This window comes from Sinohyriopsis cumingii, chromosome 18, assembly GCF_028554795.1.
Source record: "Sinohyriopsis cumingii isolate HCF-2022 chromosome 18, ASM2855479v2, whole genome shotgun sequence".
Classification (NCBI taxonomy): domain Eukaryota; kingdom Metazoa; phylum Mollusca; class Bivalvia; order Unionida; family Unionidae; genus Sinohyriopsis; species Sinohyriopsis cumingii.
Window position 1 is genome coordinate 4,743,968 of NC_142978.1, and position 27,065 is coordinate 4,771,032.

At 35.5% G+C, this 27,065-nt stretch overlaps 1 protein-coding gene across 1 annotated transcript in view; it reads right to left on the reverse strand.

Moving 5' to 3' along the window:
• Positions 1-22,467, reverse strand: part of LOC149775990 (uncharacterized) — a 43,983-nt gene extending 21,516 nt beyond the window's left edge. Inside the window, exons 1-7 of the mRNA XM_089941210.1 lie at positions 22,395-22,467; positions 13,885-13,984; positions 13,413-13,456; positions 9,361-9,434; positions 5,277-5,367; positions 2,533-2,603; positions 2,163-2,229 (exon numbers count right to left, since the gene is read on the reverse strand). Of these exons, the coding sequence (XP_089797336.1) occupies positions 2,163-2,229; positions 2,533-2,603; positions 5,277-5,367; positions 9,361-9,434; positions 13,413-13,456; positions 13,885-13,984; positions 22,395-22,442 (495 nt within the window). The 5' untranslated portion in view covers positions 22,443-22,467. The remainder of the gene's footprint in view (positions 1-2,162; positions 2,230-2,532; positions 2,604-5,276; positions 5,368-9,360; positions 9,435-13,412; positions 13,457-13,884; positions 13,985-22,394) is intronic.
• Between the last annotated feature and the right edge of the window lie 4,598 nt (positions 22,468-27,065).

Below are 27,065 nucleotides of genomic sequence, written 5' to 3' on the forward strand. Positions count from 1 at the left end.
TTTATAAGTCTTTGGTATGACTTGGCTGGGGATCGAACCCATGACCTACCGCATCCGAGGTGGACACTCTAACCACTAGGCCACCAGCGCGGTGAAGACAAAAAAAAAGGGAACACAAATCCAATAAATATGAGGCAATTATGTAACTTTGTATATATTTTCTGTATGGTATGTGACGTCTTTTATTTCAATTTGTAGATAATACCTATTTTTCCCAAACAAATATGTGCTTCATACTCGTAAAAGACTAGAAACACTGCTGTAAATTCAGATTTTTTTAAAGTTCAATTTTACATCATACTAATTATCATTCTGAAGAAATATCATTATGTACAAGCTAAGAATAAAACTTATTGTATGTTACTCTTCTATTCCATTCATAGTTGAACATCCATACAAGAGAAGAATGAAGATGCATTCAACTTCTTGTTCATGTGATCGTATCTTGATTCCTGCTGCACTGGTAATAGTTCAATCCAATATCACATTTCTTGACGTGATGTGATGCTGAACTGTATTGTAAAAGTCCATAATGATCTATAATTTTTGTCTGGGAATTTATTTAGTATAATGTGTAGATCACAAAAAAATCACGATTGAATAAACTTAGTTATAACTATATTATGATTAAATTTTAAAAATAAAATTATTTTATAAAATTATATCAGTAAATGTATTTTTATGACCAGTGTGAATTGTACATTAACCATATGTTACAAAAGGTTATGTATTGATATTTAATAAATGGTTAAATAGTGACCACTTATCTATGCAACATAAAGTTTTGCTTGATGAGGAAGGCATTCTAAAGGAACATCATGTGACTCAATGTGCAAACATTTCTCTTCGCACTCTGTACTCCATTCATGATGACTATCTACCTCTAAAGTGTCGACACATCAAATTCCAAAGTAAGGCTGTCTTTACCACTTGTTTTTAGGGTCGAAGCAATTCATTTGCTGGATAGTGGGACAATTAAGTGTGTTATTGCAGCAGAAATGGAAGTCACCTTTTATGCTAGTGTGACAGGTACAATTCAGTATTGTCATATATTTGCCTCTCTGAGAAGTGATATGAGTTACCTAACTTTTCATTAGGTTTAGGGGTCAGGGGTCATTCAAACATGTTTGTATAGCAGGGTTCCTACAGAATTCTGTATGATAAATTCAAAGACTTTTCCTAAACTTTCAAAGACCAAACACAGATTTCCAAGACCTATTTTCACTAACATTTTTGTATACAAGTTATGTTATATGAGAAAACAATGAATGCAAAATACTACAATATTGTTTAATGATGAAATTCAAACTATAATTAATCAAAAGAAAGACACTAGGAAATTTTGACTACATCCAAAACTAACAACCTTGGACAAATTTATTTGTGACTATGGAAAGAAACTAAAATATTTGGGTTTATTTCAATTTTCAAAGACTTTTAAAGACCTCAGGGTAATCTGCTCTATTTTCCCAAACTTTCAAGGCCTTGAAAATGCTACCTCATTTTTCCTAAACTGTCAAAGACCTTAAGAACCCTGTTAGAGGCAGGCAAAGTTTCAGTTCATGGGTCACAAAGAACATTCATATAAGGCTACTTTTGATTTCCTACTTGTCACAAGCTTCTGACACAAGTCAACTCTCTTTTAACCTAGATGAGACGAGCAACTGGCTAATCCAGATAGCCAAAACCCGTTTTCAAGGTTAAAATTTAAGTCTATTTTAAAACAGTGATGATTTAATTTAATGAATGGATAAAAGTGAGCAGAATACAGTAACCTTTTGTGGAATATAATTTAGAGAACAACATATACTCATATTAAATGACTTTGCTAATTACTGCACATAAAACACTGTTGATAATTTTAATAATAATGTTAATAATAATAATTATAATAATGATGATGATGTTCAGTTCATGGTAATTTTCCAAAAGCCAATTTTATCCATCAATATCACTCTCTCAACTGTATACATACACACAAATACATATACACATTAGTGCAAACGAATTATAGCAAACGGTTGCCAAGTTATGCTGTTTGCAATAAGTATGAATAAATGGACAGACAAGGTGATAGACAGAAAAGATAATTCCACTATGTCATCATTAAACTTATTGAATTCAAAAAGGGCCAAAAAATATTTAAAATAAAGGTTTCTTACATTTGCTGATAAAGAAGAATTCACTGACACTTTGCCACTGGAAACTGGTGCTGCACTTGATCCAAATCTGAAATATATATATATATAACAAATAAGAAAATCAAAATGAAATAAGACAAATATTGGCTTGGCAAATCTTAGTCACTTAAAAAAACTGGAACCAATTGGGACCTGTGTTATTCCGCAAAGTACACAAAGAAAATATTTAAAAACAAGCTTGCCAATTTTTTTTATATAAAAATAAACCACATATCTCAAATACAACTTCAATTTCCTTCATATGAGAAATTTTTCATAACTGTATAGTCTACATTTAAAACTTACTCGTGAAACTAATTTTCTGAAACTGAAAATTTTTTTTGGATCTCACCTCTCTGCCCTTAATTTTTTCTTGGAGTCTTCACCAACACTGCCAAATCTACCTGCTCTCAGCTTCAATCTCTGGAATTTTAGGCAAATGAATCATACATTTTACAAACCTATTTTAAAGAAAAATGCAAAAGAGAGTAATCAGGACTTCACGAATATATTCTGATTCAGACAACTGACTTTTGAAAAATTACTGCCACTTGTTAAACAATTTATGTATGATATATAGGGTTTACTGGTATGTCAGCACAATACTGGCTAAGGTGTGAACAGTAAAACAAAACTACTGTCAGTTACTTCGTTACCATTTACAGTTCAGAATATTAATTTTATACAAAAAGCTATATGAATTTTTAGAAATATCTTACCTCTTTATCTCATTAACATAAATATAAAATCAAGATCAGTAAATTAAGTTTTCAGTATCTACAAAAAATCTTATTTGTATAGCATAAATAAATTAATCTTTTTCTAGCATCTGCTAGCAGAATAAAATATTAGTAGTGGAGATATTTTTCTGTTCTAGCAGTTGTAAATAAGAAAATTAAATAGTACAATCAGTGCACCTTTTGATACATGAAAATAAAAAATGTTCTTTAATAAGTTTCTTAACTGTCCAAGACCTGAAACTAACATGTAGTCATTGCACCAACTCTTTATCTATCTGACATAGGTCTGTTATGTCAGAGGAAAATGCTCAAGCAGCAAGATGTAAGCAGTAATACAGCCTGTAGACTCTTTCAACATATATTTCAGTACAAAAATGCTATATGAAAAATTAAGAAATCAAGCTTTTATATAGCTGACTCATGATGTGTTAACTGAATTCTCTCACACATTCTTTATTAACAGATTCTGTTTTAACTTAACATATGTAGATATATTGTGTCCTACTTTTGCTAGTTTGAAATTCTGTTGATTACATGCATAAATGTTACAAGTGCTTGGCCAATTTTCAGTTTTCTTCTCACTTGGGTATTAGTAGATTCAGTACCTCCCATTATAAACGATCAAAACCTTTGTGATGGGATATTTTTGCTATTAAATGATTTAACATTAAGGCATCATTGGCATTACATAGAAAGGTGAATTTTTTGTATGTTATAATTTAATGATAATGTGTAGAATATAATTCATCCAAAATGCACATTGTACTTACTTAACTATTCTATGACTGGCATATCATCAACCTTGTAAATATTGCATGGACCAATCTTCTTGTAGGTTTAACATTTTTCAGTACATAATAGGCTATACATGGCAGCCAGTTTAACTGGTAGAGGAAGAACCGGGGAAAACCCAATGAAGAACCACTGACCTATGGGAAACGCTGGCAAGTTTTCCCCACATACCTATGATGATCCAGTGAACCCACGCAAACTGAGGTGAGATGACAATTATCGATAAAGGTGAGTGATTTTAACCAATTGGCCACTCTGGGCCCCACAATAGACCAATGTCAAATACTATGACAGTGACAGTCAACCTTGTAAGTACTGCACAGACCAATGGCCAATTCTATGACTGGCAAAAGTATGAGTCATTATTAATTTGTAATTACAGCAAAATCTTGTTGGAGTTAGCTGGTCTTAAGATTTAACACCTCAGACTGTGTACCATGTTTTAGGAAAAAATTAATAATTTTAAAATAATTTTTTAATTTAAACTTTTGTGTATGCTTATGCATATACTTTATTCCTCTATCCATTCACATCAGTTAATAATTTTAAAAAAAACCTGAACTTTATACAAATTGCTAAGCTAATTGTTAAGTGTTTAGGCTCGAATAAAGTCACACAGAAAGAGTGAAAACAAGAGGCTTTTTAAAATTTAACAAATATTTTATTTCCCTGGAAACATTCTGTAAAAATGATAAAATAAGAACTTATGGTTTCAAGATTCAAATCCAAAAATAATCCACGAATTAAATTGCAAAAGTCCTAATAATAAAATGTTCTACTTAATTCAAGTTCAAATCATGCTGGAAAATCCAAGATGGATGACGATGACGTATGCAGTAGTACTATGCTTATCAACAGTTCCTTGTAGAAATCCAAATAATGGCACTCTGGTGTTGGAAATCCAAATTAAATTTGTAAGCAATGTCATTCCAATATTTCTGTATAAGCACTCCTCAAATTATTTCCAGAGAATAAAGAATTAATCCTTTTGAAATCCAACTGATATGAAGAAAATTATAACTCAAGATCTGGCTACAAAAAAAAAAACTTGATACCAAGTGTAAAAGCCTAAAAAGTGCAAAATCTCTCTCTACACATCTCTATTAAAACTAACAAATGCGTAGTTATGGAAAAACCAGAATTGCAAAATCAAAGGGGGGGGGGGTCACGTGATCGTGTATATGTCATGTACACAGAATATGGCCTTGATTAGACCAATGATTTTATTCACAAAATAAAATTTTTAAAAAAGTTGTTTACATGTTAAACCCAAAGCCCCATCATGACCATGACAACAACCAATCATTTTAAAACAAAAATAGAACTTTGTTTACTAATTTTGAATCAAGATCAGATTCCAGGCCAACACCTGGTGTTTATGAAAGAATGATTAAGGTCAACCAATTTTCTGGAAAAATATCATCTCCAGTGAATAAATTTACATTACAATAGCATGTAAGAATTTTAAACTGAAAAACCAACAAATTAAATTAAAATAAATATATATTAAATCAGATATACGTAACACTAATGAATAGACATCACTCTACTGGTAGTCTGTTACCTCCTCTACTGACATACTGCTAATGGAAACAGGCTTGATGTCTGTAGTTATCTTAGCTATGACAGCTGGGCCTGCCACTTTCACTGGTTCTCTGTATAAAAAAAAGTTAATTTATTATCTTTCAAGCAACAATGCCCAATATTGCCTTAAAAACAAAGGTATCAAACCACAATGTGACCTTGAATTTTGATCATTTGAGCATCAACAACTGAGAATGTTTCATATCCTGTTTAAATTATGTGCAAAATCTGCTAATGAATGTATACCTGCATTATAAAACTTTCAATAACTTGACCTAAAACTCAAAACAATTCACTTGTGACCTTAAGCTTTGATCCATCAACCTGTTGTCCCCAAGACTGCTCCATGATGAATATGGTTCAAAATCTGATGTCTATCCATAGACACTTCATAACAGTTGTTTCTTTGAAAACTTCATCAATGTGACCTTTATTTTTGACCTCAGAATTCTTGACAATATTTTACATGCCCAAAGTAAAATTCTCTGGAATGTCTGACATGTTAGCCACGGTAATAACATACTGCCAGATCAAACATTCTTTAAGCCACAATCAACCCACAAACTGAGCAATTGTCCTGAGACCTGGACACTTAACCTTACTGGCCTTCAATCTCTAGGATTTTATCTTTACATGATGATAATCAACTCATTTAAAAAAGAGATTCTGACCTTCCAGAAATCTAAGATAAGTCATTTTCTTCTGTCCTTTTTCAGTTTAGCTTCCAAGCACTCAAACCATCTGATATTCTGGAGAAACTACAACTCACCAAGGTAGGGACCAAAAATATATTCTTACATGTCTGAGTTAACATGTTCACAAGATACCTGCAAGTGCAAGATATGTCTTTGCTATGGACTTTAACCTATAACCTGATATCACTGAAGAAACTCATCTTACTAGCCTCAGATGTCAAGATGTACCCACATGCTAAGATTCTAGTCACATTATGGTCACAAGTTTGGTTAAATGGATTATAAAATATCTGGGGGAAAAACCCAAGGTGAATTAGATAGCATCATTTAAGGTATTTTTTTCTAATATATATCCAGAGAATGGTTTGGTGGTGTTTTGTTTTTGTTTTTTTTTTTGGGGGGGGGGTACTGAAATTTTAGTTATGTAATACTTACCCAATATTATTCCATTACTTTATCTTTCCCTGGCACTAATCCCCAGTCCAAGGACACAATTCCCTCTTCCAATCTGTACACAGGAGTTGTAAATCTAATAGATGGTTAATATTACACAATTCAAATTGGCCTTACCCATGCCAAATTAAATTTTTAATATAGTATTATATTACCTGCTGTTATTGCACTATTGACGATGGTTTGACAAACGTGTCAGGCTGATACAACTGGACCCAAAGCATAAATACCCTCGCTCTGGTATACCACTGACCTAAACTGTAGTGAAGCGCAAGTGGAGTGAGAATGCCAGAAGGTTGCTTTCATAACATCCAAAAGAGGAATGATTCTACAAAGCACATGATGCAGCTATAGCCCTGAAACCATGTACTTGGTTTTTTTTATATCAAAGAAAGATCTCTCTCAGTGAGAGATCAATAAGCTCTTTTAATAGTTCAAACAATTCACTCTGTCTGCGTCGGTTCAAGTCTAGGATTCAGCCAATGTGGGTATGTGAGAAAGCTTGCCAGTAGCTTCTCGTGGGTCAGTGGTTCTTTCCGGCGTTTTCCCGGGTTCTTCCTCCACCATTAATACTGGCCGCCATGTATAGCCTATCACGTGCTGAAAAATGGCGTTAAACCCCACAACAACAACAACAAACAATTCACCTTGAGATGGTAGCTGATGAAAAATCAGAAGTACCTTTTACAGGGAAATAAACACTGTTACAGCTCTTTCTTTTTCTTCTGATTCTGATAGAATTGTAAAGTTCTAACTGGACAATGGAGTTTATCTTAATCATCCACAGCACAGATACAACTGCATATGTGAGAGGATGGAGGCAGGGGCCAATTTTGTTTTGAAGGATATACAACAAAGCAGACTTTTACTTCTTGTATCTTTGGTTGGTATAACTTTCATGTGGACCCCTCTTATAAGGCCACCCCTTCAGCTGCAGGAACGTGACCTTAGGGCTATTCCATTTAAACATAAATGGTTCCCTGGGAAGGCAGTTTTCACAAAAGAATATGCAAGGGCACTCTGATTATTCAAAGAGTTCATATAAAAGCGATACAAGATTATAAATTGCATCCATGGGTGACTGCTCCCTACTTTAAGTGCCTTCCAGAATAGGCTCATGATATGGATAATTCAAAAGAAAGGAGTAACTAACTTAAAATACATTAATATTTTCATATGAAAATCATACATAAGTTATGGAATTAATGTGAAAAAACTTATATTAATGTTATACAAGATAATTATGAATATTCATTAATTGCAGTAGAAACCCATTTAAAAATCTTGTCAATAAAATCAAGTTACAAATGTCTGACTAACTATCATTCTCTGTCCAAGTCAAGGCTACCAATATCTTAGCTACCTCCATCCATTTCAATTTCACACTGCAGCAAAATGGATCTGTTGACATCCTATTATTTCATTCTTTCTTACATAAAAATTCTCAGCCATGATCATAGGACTCCTCTACTCTTTTTTTAATTCAATTGCTTCCAGCTTCCTTATGAACTGAGAATGTCAGCTGACATTTTGTACTTATTGCTACACCTTACTCCCTCACTGGCAACCATACCACTTTCAAATTAAGTTGTATTACGGTAAACTCCAGTGTCTGCTTAGCCATTACACAAAATACTCAGTGTTTACCAGGAATGTGAATTTGTCATGTGATTGACTGGTTTTTGTCTGGTATCCTATTATATACATCATGTAATCAAACAAAGAAACAATGATGGCTAACCCTTCCTATATTGGCAAGACCTCATGCTGACTTTAGCTGAACAATACTATGTTTCACAGCCATTGGATTTTGTCATCATGATAATTATCAGTGGTAATAATAGTCTGTAATTATCATGGTGACAGAATCTGACACACAGCTTTAAGGATAATTGGATTACGTTACATTAAGGATAATTGGATTACATTACATTAAGGATAATTGGATTACATTACATTAAGGATAATTGGATTACATTACATTAAGGATAAATGGATTACATACCTCTTTGTATTAATAAAAGTTACAAACTTTATCTGCATGCTGGACAAAATATTATGTCCTGAATTTTGAAACTTAACAAATATTCCTGAGATTTCCATCTGTAAATATCAATGTGCCTGCTCATTATGGGTAAATTTGAAACTTTCCGCAATAAAATGATTGCCACTGGAAAAACTATCCTAAAGGGATACTTCTGAACACAATTTTGTTGGTGACAAGAGATTATGGCCATAAAAAGGGAATGTGGCCATAGTATCAACTCATGTATTTTTATGTTTGAAGAGCAATGTAAAGTAGTTTAATAATGCCACCTGAACAACATTTGTGTCAAAGTAATGATTAATTATATCTGCAATTATGTTTAAATCTGCAATTCCATATATTTGTAATCCAATCATAAGGAAATGATAGCCATCGGGATAGCTACGTTGAGGTATACAGACTCATGCAAGTAAAGATAAACAATGCTATGCCATCCAGTACAAGCAGGATGAGAGGGCTTAAACCCTGGTATATGTCACCTGTGTTTAAATTGTAACCTATTTCCACAGTAATTTTTTTGGCAGAAATGAAATTATGCCACAATTTGTCAAGAATAAAACTAATTTTGTAAAAATATTTTGATAAAGTTTAGTGATTATGTGTCTTGTTTTATGGTAATTGGCTCAAAGATCAAGCAAAATTACTGTTTTAAGTGACTATTTTTAACATGCTGCATTATGACAATGCTACTCCCTATTTTCCAAACAAAATGCCCTATTCTGACAGGAAGAGAAGTCACTTTCCTCTAAAATTCTATTTTAGCATAGACCCTGTTATGGTGACAAAACGTTACAGCAAGTCAATACATAAACTTTATATCTTGTAATTTAGGTGGAATCATAAATATTTATCAAATTCCGTGCGCATACTTTTCTGCTTGGACAGGTACCACAGGCTCTTTGGCTGGTGCAGGTTTTGGTGCATCACTAATCGGTTCTTCAACCTGAAAAGTGACAGAAAGAAAAATAATAAAAAGAATGGATAAGAAATTGTGGTAAATTACTTAGTTATGATGACATTCTGATTCAGTGACTTTTGTGCAATTATTGTCCAGTCATGCTATTAAATCTATGACATACAACCAAAGCAGGTTCAGCAACCACCATAATACACTGACCACCTCTCCTAATTTCCTAAAGAGTATTTCTGCCTATAGCAACCAACCACCTCCTAAATGTGACAAGCAACTACTATATTTTAGTCCCATGAACCCTCATATACTTGATATGATGACCAGTGAATATTTGAATTAACCACCCTTATTTAAAAAGATATAACCCCATATGGTTAACCAATTTAAATAAACGCACCTAATTTTGTACTTTTTTTCTGCCTGTCCATCAATCTATATTTCTATTCATGTCTCTAATCTTCATGGCCCAGGGTGGAAGAGTGGTTGAAAGTTCTCACCTTTACCGATCAGTGCCATCTCGACTATGTCAGTGCGAGTTTGAGTCTCAGACTTGGGCAATGTGGATATGTGAGAAGCTTGCCAGTAGCTTCTTGTGAGCTGGTAGTCTTTACATGGCTTTTTGTGGGCTGATCCTCTATTTATACTGGCCATTATGTATGTAACCTATGACATGCTCAAAAATGGTATCACACCCCCCCCCCAACCCACTATATAATCTTCATTATCTCTTCAAATCCACTTATGTTTATATTATACCTCTCTTGTATAGTCCCATGAGTAGTTGTCATGTGTAGGTTCGGTTATAATTTCAACTCATTTTATCATGCTTGCTTTTTTGAGCTTGCAAGCAAGACAGGATAACAATTCCAAAGCCCAACTACCCCAAACAAGTAAAACTCACTGCTGGGCTAGTGATGCTGCATGTAAGATCCCAATATTTAAATACATAAAAGAATAAACATGAAAAATTTTAGACCATTTTTCCAGTATCATCCTTGGGTAAGTAGGTCAATATCTGAATTGTTGCCTCTGTATGTGCACTGTATCTGCTCAGTCTAATTCTTTATTTCCTTCTTTGTTGTGGCTGTTTTACCACCCATTTCATATATGAACAGTCAGTGTTCTTTATAGATTATTTGGACAAAGACTAAAAAGGGTGCATTTCATCCACCCCTCTACTACCTAAGTGATATGAAAAAGAATGAAAGTCCCTCCAAGTGACTGAACTATAACCTCCAAAAAGAATTTACATGAAACCATGTCTAATATTGTTTCGTGAAAACAAGATTTTCAAACTGTATGTTAAATCAGAAGCATTTTCATTTAGGACCAACTAGATGTCATTCAATGTCTTTTAAAGTCCCCAAGTTAATTCTGGAAGAGTGGTGATCAGATTTTCAAGATGATATTGTGGCAGCCATTTTGGATGCCAAATGGGCAGTATTTTCTTCCAGAACTACCAAGATATCATAACTGTCTTGGTGAAACCCCGTGCTGATATTACCTTCTCTTTAAGCATACCAATAATAAGATTTTCAAGATGGTGGTACTAGATATCATAAGAAGTCTTCTGGTGAAAACCTGCCTACACGATCAACCATCTAAAAGGAGATGGACTCAACAGTATTTTCAACATGACCACCACGGCAGCTATATCCACAATAAGTCTTCCAGTGAAAAACTCCATGACAGTATGACTTTTCACTCAGGAGGAGTAGCTACAACAAAAGTCTGAAGATGACCGCCATGACAGCTGTTAGATCAGCATGATTTTCAGCGTGGATCAGCTAGACACCAAAAGATGTCCATCTGTGAAAACCCCATGCTGATATGACCATCCATCTAAGAGCAATAATAAGATTCTCAAGATTTTGCAGTCAGTTCTATCTTCACTATGAGCAAACAAGACAGCATAATACACTGTCTTCACTTTGAGAAAACAAGACAGCATAATACACTATCTTCACTTACAGCAAACAACACAGCATAATACACTATCGACAGAATAATACATTATCTTCACTTAGAGCAAACAAGACAGCATAATACATTATCTTCACTTACAGCAAACAACACAGCATGTCTTCACTTACAGCAAACAACACAGCATGAAACAGTCTTCACTATGAGCAAACAAGACAGCATGATAAACCATCTTCACTTAGAGCAAATAAGACAGCGTGATACGCCATCTTCACTTTGAGCAAACAAGACAGCATGATACACCATCTTCACTTTGAGCAAACAAGACAGCATGATACACCATCTTCACTTTGAGCAAACAAGACAGCATGATACACCATCTTCACTTTGAGTAAACAAGACAGCATGATACACCATCTTCACTTTGAGCAAACAAGACAGCATGATACACCATCTTCACTTAGAGCAAACAAGACAGCATGATACACCATCTTCACTTAGAGCAAACAAGACAGCATGATACCCCATCTTCACTTAGAGCAAACAAGACAGCATAATACACTATCTTCACTTAGTGGATTATGCTCTTCACTTAGAGCAAACAAGACAGCATATTACATCTACTGGTGAAATTGCTGATATGACTTTCTGTTTCGGAGGTGCAGGAATAACAAGATGGCAGCCATAATGGAGCTCCAAAAGAGGTGCAAACTTTCATTTGGGTTCAGTTAGTTAGACATCATAAAAAGTCTTTTCATGAAAACCCATGTCAATATGACTTCCTATTCAGGTGGAACAGAAATATTAAGATTTTCACAATGGCTGCAATAGTAGTCATATCAGACATCAGATTGGCACTATTTTCCTTTTCAACCAACATAAGATAATAATGCTTTTAGGAAAAAAACCATGCTTATATGACCATACACTGAGGAGGAGCAGCAAAAACAAGATTTGAAAGCTGGCCACTGTGGTGGCCATACTGGATGCCCAAGTGGCACCGTTTATATGTACAACCAACTAGACATTGTAATGAATGTGTGTAAAATTTCATGGTAATTTAGGTGGAGTTGCAATAACAAACTTGTACAATTGTGCAAATGGAAAGAGACGGACAGCAGGCAATTCAATAAGCTTTCTTGGTCTATGATGACAAATCAAACAGTATCTTATATCAAGTGGTCAAAAGCAATACATACATTTTGCATCTGCAGAGTCCTTTGTGACATCCTAAGTTTTAAATCAGAATAAACTTAAAACAATTTAACAAATGCCACAATAATTGATTTTTTTCTCTATAAAGTAGAAAAATGCAAATTACCTTGTCAAAACAGGATAAAAGCTTAAGTTTTTAGCCCTTCTATTTCATGGAATTATTTTTTCAGAGATTTCTTGTACATGTTCACAAGGGCATGAGCATGCTTTCTACATTTCTGATAAGTTTCAATAAAGTCTTATTCCAGTCTTTTCAACATTACTTATCTGAGATATGCATGAATATTTGAATTTATATACTTTTGAAAATGTCAATCAATTACATGTCAATCACAAGGTACAGAGTGTATGTTTCCCCCTGCTACTACGTGTAACATCTGGTCAAATAATTTTTTTCATATACCTGATCTGACCCCCTGAGGGGGGCTGCAAGGGAAAGGCCCAAAAATGATACCTCTCTGAGAGATGGCTACCGTATGGGCAATCTGTGTTTCAAGTTCGGCAAGTTTCCATCAAGCAACTGAGAGGAAAGAGTTATGGACGGATGGAGGGCATTATAATATGCCCTGGTAGGATGGAGTTAATGTTTAATCTGGCATGAATTATTAAAAACTAAAAACAATCTGTGCACAGAAGAAATATCTCTCTGAATGCCTGAAACAGACCAAGACAAAAACTAAAATGGCTAGATGGATAAGTTAACACTACATGCCTATACCAAATCAGTGGTGGGGCATACAAACATGAAGCAAATTTCACAAATATAGTCCTATGTATCAACATAGGTGTATATTTATGTATACAGTAATAAGTAACAGCTGATTGTTTCAAAATCTTTAACTTTCCAACTACAGGCACATGTCCTATTACCTTAACACTTGTTGGGACTGATACATTCTCTTCCACTGGAGAATCTGCAAATAATAAAATAAGTCTAAATAATTAAAAAGACATAGAATGAAGCAATTAATGGGGAAAGTGTGAATGTCTGTTAGCAAAGATAAGGTGCTTAAAAAAGATCCCAGTTAACAATGACAATCCACATAGAATAAAAAAAATGTATTGTTTATGAAAGAATGTTCACATTATTCCACAACGATGTCACACTTAACAAATAGTCAATGTCAAGGTAGGTAATGCAGTCACTAATTTTGGACTAACAAAAAGTAAAAAGCTCGGAGCAGTGGAAGTAAACTGCGCCAGAGAAGCAGACAATTAATTTAAATATAAATTATTTTCTCCATTATTCTTACCCTTAAATATATTTTATACATGAATATTGCCTTCCTTTCCTCTGTAATGTATGTAAATAAGATGACGTAGTAATTATGAGACCACTAACCACTTTCATCTTGGTCTTTTGTCAGCCTCTCAATAAGCTCGTTCTTTGTTCCAGTCTGTGACAGACCTCTTTCTTTCAACATCTGTTTCAATTCTGCTACCTAAATAATGAATAAACAGTACCAGTCAAATTACAATGTAATATAATCTTCATAATAATCTTATTTTTCCTTTCTTATATTAAATTCTCTGAACCTTGTTACTCCTTTCCCATAAAAAACTCCGGAACTGAATTAAAATATTTGCCTAGATGAAAGAAATCAAACTAAGAAGAAATTAGTCATTTGGACAAAATTATATTTTAAACTTGAAGGTCATAAACTTTGTCATTTGAGGCCAGCTGATTTGCTTTCATTGATCTCTTATTAACCTCTAGTACTGAACCAAGATGTTCCAAATAAACTTGTTTCTAGAAAACTTCTATCAATCTTCCACTGGAAGGTTTCTCTTTAAAACCAATATATGGATTGAATATTTAGACATTTATTTAATCTTCATCCTATCTTTAATTGTTACTTTTAACTGGTCTTGAGGCAGGGATCGTCCTGGGCTTCGCCAATGTCGCAAATTGCGATTTTTTTTCCTTATTGGCGACAAAAATATCCCATCTGGCGATTTTTTTGGTGACAGACTTTGGTTATTTAATTTGTACATACAATCATGGATTTGGACTGAATAAATTTAAAGCCAGAACGAAAGGAAGCCACAAACTTGACTAAGCAATGCATTGGAATCAATCTGTTACACAAACGATCCTTTGTTCTTATTGACAACCCCATCTTTACAGTGCATTGTTACATCATAATCTGCTTATGCTGACATCTGGGCTGAGTAATGTATGCTGTGATACAGTCAATCATGCTACCGCACTATACCTACAACTGACCGACTTCTGAAGACGCGAATAGAACAGATACAATTAATTGAATGGCTAATCCTTCTGTTTTTGGTTTTTTTTGTTTTTTTTTACATATACCAATACAATAGTTTTGTTGAACCTTCATAGAAAACTGATAACCTTTGAAGTACCGACTCCTGCGTATATATACAAAGCAAATGGAAAAAATCTCAATCACATTATATCTGTCGCCAGTGCAGCATTTTACTCATTGATCTTTTCCTTTTGCCATCAATCCCGTGTTACGGCTGCAGAGACTTAAACTCCGCAACAAAAAATAGCAAAAAAGAAAACAGTTTTGCATAATTAATAATAATTATTTATTTCTCAAAATACAGGAGTGAAAGAATACCTAAATAGGGTGTGAATTTATGCTTATATATACGGTCCAATATTGCCAAGTGTTGACTCATGTAAGTTTCATTCGTGGGAATGGAGATCCTATTTTGTTTGTCGAGAAAATTTATACAGCATTCAGTGATCATTCTTGGGATTTAGGAAGCAATTCACTACAAGCTTTGTGAAGTTAGCCATAATGGTGTAGGGGGGGCTGCTGAGAGACTACTGGTGTCACCTGCCAGCACTGTAGACTGTGAATGTGGATTCAGTAAGACGAACCTCATAAAAACTGACATCAGAAATAAACTCTGCATCTCATCTCTCGAGAATTTAATGAGAATCAGCATGTACAGATGTGAAAAATTGGACTTTGAAACTGCGTTCAACAAGTGGGCAGCCCTAAAATCGCGACGTATCTTCATGTAACACTTTGTAACATTTTGTTAATGCTTGTTGTAATTAGAGTATTAACTAACCCATCTTTTGTAATTTTCATTGCCTGTTACATTAATAGACTAAATTAACACTTGAAAAAATGTACACTACTTGTTCTGGCGACACTTTTTGAAAATTGGCGACAAAATATTGAGGTTGGCGATTTTTTTGGCGACAGCTTTTTAAAAGCCAGGACCATCCCTGTTGAGGGTAATCAAACATGGATTGGTTCTGTTATTTACACATGCAAATGACACAGTGGAGCTGGTTTGGATAGCAAAAGAGGACTAAAATTGTTAGTAATATAATAATAATTACTGGTATAATGACTTTGTATAGCACCTAATCTTTAGAAGCTCTAAGCGCTTTACAACATAAGAAAACACATATAACATTAAAAAAACAACACAAAATATTATTACACAAAACAAACACCTTGAAATTAAAAACAAACATAAAAAACATGCTGAAAATATTTGAGGTAGGGAACATTATTAGGTCTTTAAGTTTGTTCTTGCAGTCAAAATAAGTTAGTTTTAAGAGCCCTCTTGAATGGGATCACTGTGTCTTTGTGTCTAAGTTCAATGGGCAATTCATTCCACGTTGCTGGGCCCTGGTATGCAAAAGAATATTGTCCATATGACTTCGTTTTCATAGTGGGAATGATGAGTATACAATTGTCAGAAGAGGAGCGTAAGTTTCTTGCTGGTGTGTAAACATGGGTGAGGTCGGATAGGATTGCTGGACTGGAGTCCGTACATGAAACCTAGCGCAGAGAACAAATTTTGATTTTGGATCGAATGGATAGCCAGTGTAGGGTACAGAGCAACTGGGAGGTGTGCTCTGATCGTGGTACTCTAAGTATGATCCCAACAGCTCTGTTTTGAAGTTTCTAAGTAGACACTGAGATGAACCAGACAGAGTCGAGTTACAATAGTCCAGTCTTGAAAGTACTAATGAACACAAAGTGTCAGCGACATCAAACAAAAGATATTTTTGATTGGAGCTGACGTGTCTTAGCTCAAGATACGCAGCCTTGCACATGTTCATGACATGTTGGTGCAATGTCCGAGTACTGTCCAGAGTGACACCTAGGTTTCGTACTGATTGTATGAATTTAATGATTGTGTTACTCATATTTATTGTTTGAGGTAAAGGATGAGACTGAAAAAGCCTTTGTGTTGTGATCAGAATGGCCTCAGTTTTATCATCATTCATCTGTAGCTTGTTACATGTCATCCATGATTTCACATCAGATATGCACCTCTCTACACCTTGGATGGTAGTATCAACTTCAGTTGGGTGGCTAGATTTGTATATTTGGGTGTCGTCAATGTACAATGGCGAGACAATGGATGATGATCTATGACACTTAAGAGTGCATAGAATGAAGAGAACAAGTCCAAGAACAGATCCCTGTGGAACACCACAACATAGATTAACTGGGCAGGAGTGAATTCAATTTGCAGATACAATTTGTGTCCTGTTGACCAAGTAGGACTTGAACCACAGTAAGGCTGTATCATGAATGCCAAATACATGCTGGAGACGGTGAAATAATATATCATGGTCTATTGTGTCAAATGCTGCAGACAAATCAAGGAGGGTGATGACTGTAATCTTTCCGCTATCCAAAGCAGAGAGAATGTCATTAACTACTTTTAGAAGAGTAGTTTCAGTACTGTGGCAAGGGCGATATGCAGATTGTACATTGCTAAAAAGACTGTTTGAATTCAGATGAGATACAAGTTGGGATAGAACAACCTTTTCTAAGATTTGTTATATGAATGGGAGATTAGAAACTGGGCGGTAGTTCTTTAAATCATTATGGTCAAGTGTTTGTTTCTTCAGCAGAAGTCTTACAATGGCAGTTTTGAAAAATGATGGGAATTCCCCGGATGATAGAGAGGTATTAATAACATCAGTCAGTCAAGGCAATACTGGATTTAAGCACTCAAGCAGCAGTGATGTTGGAATTGGATCAAGTTCACATGACTTTGGTGCACTCTTCATCAGGATTGTACGTACTAAATCCATAGAGACAGGTTCAAATGCTGCTAAAGGAAAAATATGTGATTCATCCAAGATAGTGGGCATTTCTTTTATGATAGGAAGAAATAGACTGCTTATTTATGGTTTTCTCTGCTATTTAATGTGTCAAGTAATTCCACTTTTCAAACTGCTTCTCCCACTTAGGTCTCTAAGTTGTCATACTTGTAGTTTTGCTACCATTAATAATCTCGTCCTTCATGGGGGTTGTTATAGCTTCCAACATAATTCTGAGTTCAAGCTCTCTTTTTTATCTTCACTTGTGCTCTGACTTTTGTCTTTTATTAGCAGTAGTGTCATTTTCACAGCAAGTCCATTTCCCAGATTTTGCTGACCCATTTTAATGAGTCAATGTACATTTCTATAATCACAGTAGTGTCATAGTCTATATTACACTGAAGTAGCAGTTATTATTATATTATAGACAAACAAGATTCCCTTGAAGGGACTGAGACTATACTGGGCAAAACAAATTTCCAGGAATTCAAGATCAGACCAATTTTTCCTTTTAACTGTTGAGTGTTAAACTGTCTCTAATATTCTTCAGTGATAAGATTTTCAAATTAGCTGCTGTGGCACCATTGTCATTACTGACAAAGTAGTCATCATTAGAAAATGGTTAAAAAAAACAATGTCATAATGATCGTCCATTTAGATGTATGACTGGCACTGTTTTCATTAAGGAGGTACGATAAGCACTGAACAGTGGAATATATATAACAATATTTTCAAGACAAGCAATAGCAAGATTTTCAAGCAGGGTACATAATACAAAGAAGAACTAAAATTAAGAGACTTTTCAATGATCAGTTTTCAATGACTGCTCATGGTATCAAGTGTTCTACTTCAGTCACTAATTGAAATACAAGAAACAAAGACAAGAACAATAAAGAATTAAATATTGCAGCCAACAACTGCCTGTTTGAAGAAATTGTATGCTTGTCTGCTTTTCAATCTCTGATTTCATGCACATGCCAGTTTACATCTGGATGCATCCATTGAAAGCTGAGCAAGGTTTGTGTGTCACATGTCCTTAAATAAAGAGTTAAACTGGTTGTAGCATACCCCTAGAAGTGTGAGGAGAAAGTGTCTCTATCACATATTTGTATGAATACATTTGTTTTTCCAGCAGATCTTTGTTCAAGTTCTCATCAACAAGCAATACATAAATAGCATATAAAGTCCAAATCAATTCCAATAGTTGCAAGAAATCCGAATATGTTGCAACGAACGAAAAAGGCCCCTTCTGTGTTTAAGTTTCAAATGTACAAAAAGAATTAATTTCATAAGACTTCAGTCATTGAATAAATTTACCATACCATATAGTACAGTTATTCTAATGTGTCATCCAAAAAATAGATCTTTTCAAAAGCCAAGTTGGGATATTGAATCCGAAAAAGGCAGATTGGGACATACCAATGTTTTTTGCAGCATATTTAAGCATCATTTTCACTAAATTCTCAGATTTTTTCCAATACACATGAAATTTTCAAAAAGGACACGTTTTTCTCTCTGTGGAGTGCCTTATTTGCCCCCCCCCCATGTATCCCCATTTCATATTCTATGCAATAGCTGAAGGTCAGACTTAAGCCTATATGACATACTTCAAAGAAACCCCGTTCTACAGCGAGTGAAAGCACATGCAATTGATTGACAAATAAACCATGCCCTTTTTTGTTATATCTAAAAGGGGTGTGAATTTATGCTTAGATGTACGGTACATTAATGCCAGGTGTTGACTCATGTAAGTTTCATTGGTGGGAATGGAGACCATATTTTGCTTGTCGAGAAAAATTCTACAGCATTCACTGATGATTCTTGGGATTTAGGAAGCAATTCACTATAAGCAAAGCATGTAAAGCATGGAAAAAATAAATTTCAGAAATTCCTGATTGACGGAGATGTACTTTGTGAAGCTAGCCGGGCGATGGGGGTGGGTGGTGGCGGCATTTACTCACTGAATGCATGAAATCGACGGTCGTATTATATGTCACTTATCTTACATTGCAAAGTATGATCATAGGTTTTTATAATTAACATGACATTAACTAAAGTTCCTTACAAAACTATTATTTGGAAAATACTATACACAATATAGATTTGATTACTATCCAATGTTTCTATTTAAAAAAATGAGTGAGATACAGTAGATGTCAGGAAAGTAGATATTTTACATTTGATAATGCATTTTTTTTCCAGTTGACAACAGTCATACCTATGCACTAACGGTGATTCAGGATGCAAAAGCCATGGAAGTAGCTAAGATCGCTGCTATTAGTAAAAATGCCATTATCAGTGCCATAATGAACACTTTCTTTGTGGATTACTACCACCACAATTGTTCCAAAGCTGCACCAGTTGTTATCACACAGGTATTGAGAATCTTATATTATAGTTTGTTAGCTGTAATATTCTATGGATTAAAATGACAGTAATATGGGGAAAAACATGTAAAATATTTATTGTGATGTTACATCTTTAGTACATTGTGATTGCTGCATTAATGCCAACTTCTTGCTAATTATATATATATACACACACATATATATAATCAGAACATGTATAATTATAAATGAAATATCTATGGTATAAAAAATTAATGATTATTTCCATTTCAGGGCACCACCCAACTCTCAGACCTTAAAGTAGATATGCACACATCGTATGCATTCAACAAGTGGGCAGCCCTAAAATTGTGATGGATTATCATGTGACATTCTATAACATTTTAATAGTGCAAAACAGTCATGTAACGATTTATTTTGTAATATCATAGCTGTATTGCTTGTATAAGGGGGTGTGTGTGTGTGATTTTGATTTTTAACGTAGCTTTAACAATTTTTCAGTCATATTGCTACGATGTCTGCAGTGTGACAGTTTATAGTGATATCTAGCATTGGGGCAACATGCCGCGGACATGTAGCATGATGTCCACCCAGTCACATTATCCTGACACCAGGCTGACCAGTCCTAACACTAACCTCTTAATGCTGAGCACCAAGTGAGGCAGCTGTTAGTACCATTTTTGTAAGTCTTTGGTATGACTTGGCCGGGGATCGAACCCACAACCTCCCACATCTGAGGCGGACTCTCTAACCACTAGGCCACCGGAGCGGTTAAAAGTCATGTAATGATTTATTTTGTAATATTACAGCTGTATTGCTTGTTGTTAATAAAGTAATAACTATCCCATCTTTTCACATTTTCATTACCTATTACGTTAATAGGCTTTTAATTGACTATTACGTTAATAAACTTGGAAAATTATTCACTACTTGTTCTGGCAACATTTTAAAAAAAATTGGCAGCAAAATATTAAGACTGGCGAATTTTTTGGCAACAACTTTTTAACAATAATGGGTAGATCAATATTCATAGTTTTCATTGTGACATTACAGAATGCGACATTCAATCCACATTGTTCTGGATCACACCTTTAGATTCATTTCGTACAAAAATGTACTTATTTTGATTTTGATGTATGCACTTTTTGGGGGGCATCTAAATAATGATCTTCCAAAGGATGTGTGTGATTTCTATTTTTTAACATAGCTTTAAAAATTTTTCAGTCATATCTTTAAGATGTCAACCGTGTGGCAGTTTATAGTGCTGTCTAGCACTAGGGCATCATGCCACAGACATGTAGCATGATATCCCACCCAGTCACATTATCATGACAACAGGCCGACCAGTCCTAACACTAACTTCTTAATGCTCAGTGCAAAGCAAGGCAGCTGTTAGTACCATTTTTATAAGTCTTTGATATGACTCGACCGGGTATCGAACCCATGACCTCCTGCATACGAGGCAGACATTCTAACCACAAGGCCACCAGAGATCTTCCAAAGGAATGTAGATGAAACAGAATCCAAATGAAGTGAATACTTGCCACTTAAAGATAAGAAGAATCACATTCTAAAAAATGACACCCATTATTGAAATAGTTGGTGTTGATCGCCTACATTACCTATGTGACCTGTACTATAATTTAATATGATTAAACGCTCATACATGACCTTAGTATTAATATTAGTACCCTTACTCCTACCTCGTGGACAGGGTACTAACATGAGCATATACATGTCAATGGAGCAAGCCGGGTGTGATTTTAGCCTAATGATTGATAATAATATAGCGTAGAATATCCAAATATGATCTGGCAAGCTTTACATAGAAAAGGGGTAACGGTGAGTCTCGCGTTATCTGTCATGGCGGACAAGATGAGGTTAGTGTAACCATGCGAATTTACTTTATCGTGTAAGGGCTTAATAAATTCAAAATAAGCCAAACTTCTTTCGCAACATGATTATACTTATGTAGTAGATTTCTATACTGTTTGTTTTTCTGACTTTAGTGATGATTTTTTTTTTTTGCTCCATTACATGATATGTGATCAGTTCGTAGCCTCAACCACAACAAATCAAGCTGAGGCTACGACATCGTTGCTAACATGACCTGTACGACTTTTACTATACATATTTTCATATCAACGATGAAATAAGCTCCAAAGCTAACCTGGCCAAATAATTTTTTTCGAATATCCTCTTTAGAAACTGCAAAGGAATTTCGACTAGGGTGAAGAACCCAACAAATAATAAACCCCCGAATCGAAACCTGCACTGTACGGGATTAACCCACGCCGTGGTCTGAAGCTGCAGTACGAGACGGCAATATACACAGTAAAACAAGAATCGTAACAATGCAAACATTCTCTATATTGTAAATAAATATGCATTTAAAGCTATGGTATTAAGCGAGGGTAAAAATCTACAATAAGTTTAATACAATACTTTGAGTTTTTGCAGATCAGCCACGACCACTTTGCTTTCATCCGCCATTATGTGTTTTCCTATCTTCAACAAGGAAGAGTGTTTCCATTATGCCGAATTACCGAAACGAACGAAAACGAATTGGTACGAAACCGGAACAAAACCAATTTGTTTTTATTTACATTTCTTCATTGAAATTTTAAATTGTGCCAACTCTACCCCACACATTAAAGTGTAAATCGTTGAATTTTTGTCTAATTTGGAATACTTGATTTGGAGGAAAGTAATAAGATCTGCCTTTTTCTTGCAATTTTTGTTACTAGGCCGTTTAATTTTAATTTCACACGGACTCATAAAAATATGTAATGCATATTTTGTTTATGTTTGGTATTATAATTCTTCTTATTGTTCGCCTTGAAAACGGAATTTGTATTTCTCTGACTTGCTGCATCTCTATTCTATGTATGTATGTATGTATGTATGTATGTATGTATGTATGCATGTATGTATGTATGTATGTATGTGTTGTGATGTGATTCGGATTTTTAACGAAGCTTTAATAATTTTTCAGTTATATCGCTACGATGTCTGCAATGTGGCAGTTTATAGTGATGCTAAGCACTGGGACATCATGCCGCAGACATGTAGCATGATGTCCCACCCAGTCACATTATCCTGACACCAGGCCGACCAGTCCTAACACTAACCTCTTAATGCTGAGCGCCAAGCGAGGCAGCTGTTAGTACCATTTTTGTAAGTCTTTGGTATGACTCGACCGGGGATAGAACCCACGACCTCCCGCATCCGAGGCGGACGCTCTAACCACTAGGCCACCGGAGCAGTCACAGATGAAGGGATCGGGACTGATACGGTGAGATGGCATATGACACAGATGAAGGGTTGGTGACTAATACGGTTAGCTGGCGTATGATACAGAGATGGAGGGTTGGGGACTGATACTATGAGATGTCAACTGATGCAGAGATGATCTGATGAAAGTTCGTGGGACACCAATGATTGTTATTGTTGTTGTTGTAGGGTTTAACGCCATTTTTCAGAACACGATAGGCTATACATGGCGGCCAGTATTAATAGTGGAGGAATAACCTGGGAAAACCCCGGAAAGAACCACCGACCCTCGAGAAGCTACTGGCAAGCTTTCTCACATACCCACATTGGCCGAATCCGAGATTCGAACCTACGCAGACAGAGCTGATATGGCAGTGATCCGTAACGGAGAGCGCTTTAGACCACTCGGCCACTCGGGGCCCCCCGGACACCAATGAAGACGTAGAATATTATCATCAGGTCGAGAAAGAAACCAGTCTAAAACGTAACATGTTTATCAGTGGGTTGGCTGATTGACTGTCTGCAGTTTAAAATGTGACTAGAATCTAGGAGTTTTTATGTGTATGACTAAGTGAATAAGAACACTCGTTTTAATTTACAATATTCAAAGAAATTTCAGCCACAAAAATTAAAGTAACATAGAGGTATGACGACATTATCTCCGTTGTGCACGTTGCAAATGCAAATAACTTAACGTTACATTCTCTTAAATGTTCATAAATTAATATATATAGAGTGCCCCCATTGTGGTGTTAGAGGGGTAAATAATAAATGTTATTTGGCTCTGAGTGCCTCATCAGTTTCACGTCTTTGTTGTCTTTATGCCGCTACAGATACATGATTTGCACGTATTTCTTCCACTTTGCCCTTGTTTTTTTTTCATCAACTTTTTGCACTTTTACCAGTGCAAATGATTTAGTTTTTTTTTTCTTGGGGTGACACGCGTTTTGATTGGCAGACGTTTGTACAATTTTGTTCTTGGACTGGGGGCAAATCATGTCGTTTTGTTGCTCTGATGTGGGTGTAGAAGGTCTTTATGACTGTTGCTCGCGTGCACATCTTTGTTTTGCTTATTTGTATTTATGCATATATATGCCTGTTAATTTCTTCTTATTCTACTACCTATTTTTGTATTTGTTCATATGTGGGCGATACATGTTTTTGTTTCTCTCAGCCTGCAGGAGGTTTTGTCAGTGCTAGATATCTTTTTTTGCCCCATTTTTTTCTTGCAACCATATCCATTCTTGTTGTCCTTCTCGTGCAGGTGTAGGTGGTTTGCCTCGGGTAAGTTTTGACAGGTCAGATGGAGGTAAATGATAGTAGTAATAGGGGATACCCTAGGGACAATGGGACTTCTTTGTTAATCTAGGGGGTTGTACCCCTTGGGAAAATGGGAATTTAACATGGGGAAATTGATCATGGTTGGGACTATAGACGAACAAAGGGAATTTAGCACGGGAAATATTGCTGGCACTGTTTAGTCTAACGGGAAATTTGACATGAGGAATATTGCTGGAACTGTTTACGGACAATGGAAATCCCAGTCAAAAAGGGCATGCGGCTGTTTAAGGACAATTAGAATTTTAACGTGGACAAAACATCTTGGGCTGTTTACGGACAATGGAAATTTAATATGAATAGAACCTTTAAGACTGTTTACGGATAATGAGAATTTTAACATGGGCAAAACCTCTGGGGCTGTTTACGGACAATGTGAATTCAGTATAGACAAAACCTATGGGGCTGTTTACGGACAATGGGAATTTAAACATGGACAAAACCTCTGGGGCTGTTTAGCTAAAAGTGGTTTTTAACATGGGAATTGCTGGGGCTGTTTAGCGACAAGGGGAATTTAACATGGGAAATATTGGGGTTGTTTAGCAACAAGGGGAATTTAACACAGTTTGGGTTTGTATCGGGACAATATGAATGATGACGTCACTGTACTGGACATTGACAACAATGTCCGCCAGGCGTTATATAAAGTTATATGTCCCGCTCTGCCAGACATTATATAAAGTTATATGTCACTGACACAGGGAATTACCATTGCCAAACAACCTGGGACGATTCACGGACAAAATGTATACGAACAAAAACTTGGGCCTGTATAGCGACAAAAAATATTGGATCTGTCTAGGGACAATAGGAATGTAACAGTCGGGGGTGCGTCACGGTATTGGACATTGACAACAACGTTGCAACGGGCTGACCTAAATCGGGCCAAACAGTGACAGCGGGAAAAAATCTATCACGCCTGGCGGGGCGGGACAAATAACTTAGAATCATCTACCAAACAATCCATAGTGATGAGAGTGCTAATCTAAAATAAATTTTATAAAATAAAAAAAACACACTCATACTAACGAAATCCACGTTATTTGCTATCAATACATTCTGGAGAAGGAATTTTTTCTTCTCCAAAACACACCATTACCTACAATCACCTCAGCAAAAGAGTTAGTGGTTATAGTTACATTAATCCACATTCACACAAAACAAACACATTGAGCAGGGACAAGTTTGTTTTTGTGTTAAGGGAAAAACAAACACATAAACACATACAAACTTATGCGCACAAACAAACAAATTACGCACAAACAAAATACATACAAACGAACGTGTCCATACAAAAACACAAACACACACTTTTTTGTTTAGAGACAAGATTTTTGTTAAGGAAAAAAATGGCTTTTGTTCGCTTAGAATGTAAGAGAAGGAGATGAAATCTCACAAAATATCTATCCCTTGCACCATAAAAATACTATCCATTACACGCACTATACCATACATTATATTATACTCACTATCCAAACGCCTTGTGTTAGCTTAAAATGTTAGAGGAGATAAAATCTTACAAAATGACTATTCCTTACAACACAAAAATATTATCCATCACACCAATATGCTATCTAACATATCATGCTCACTATCCAAAATGCCTTGTGTTCGCTTAGAATGTAAGAGAAGGAGATAAAATCTCACAAAAAGACTGCATTTCATCGTAAAAAATATTACCAATATCCGTCACACTACTATGCTATCCAACATTTATATGTCCCGTCCTGCCAAACATTATATCAAGTTATATGTCCCGCCCCGCCAAGCGTTATAGCTTTTCACGGCGAAAGCCGACAATGGGAATTACCTTTACAAAATATTCGGGGACGATTCGCGGACACGATTTATACGAACAAAAGGTTGGTCCTGTATAGCGAAAAAAACAAATTAAAAAAAAAAATGGGTCTGTCTAGGGACAGTATGAGTGGAACGGGGGGGGGGGGTGACGTCACGGTACTGGACATTGACAACAATGTTGCAAGGGGCTGACTTCAATCGGGCCAAACAGTGACAGTGAAAAAAATCTATAACGCATGGCGGGGCCGGACAAATAACTTTATAGACATAGAATCGCCATCCAAACAATCCATAGTGATGAGAGTGCTAATCTAAAATAAATTTGTATTCAAAGCAACACACTATCAAATTATCTGCTATGAATACATTGTGGAGAACGAATTTTTTATCTACAAATCACACCATTATCTACAATCACTGCAGCAAAAGAGTTATTGGTAATAGTCACACTACTCCACATTCACACAAAAGAAAGAAAGAAACACACAAACAGATACAAACGAACGTGCACAAACAAACAAAATACACAAACAAAACAATGTCCAGTACCCTGACGTCACCGCATCTATTCCATTCCTATTGTCGCTTTACAGACCCAATATACTATATATAAAAACTATAACGCTTGGCGGGGCGGGACATAGTACTGGATAGACTGCTTGGCGGAGTGGGACATATACCTTTATATAACGCCTGGCGGACATT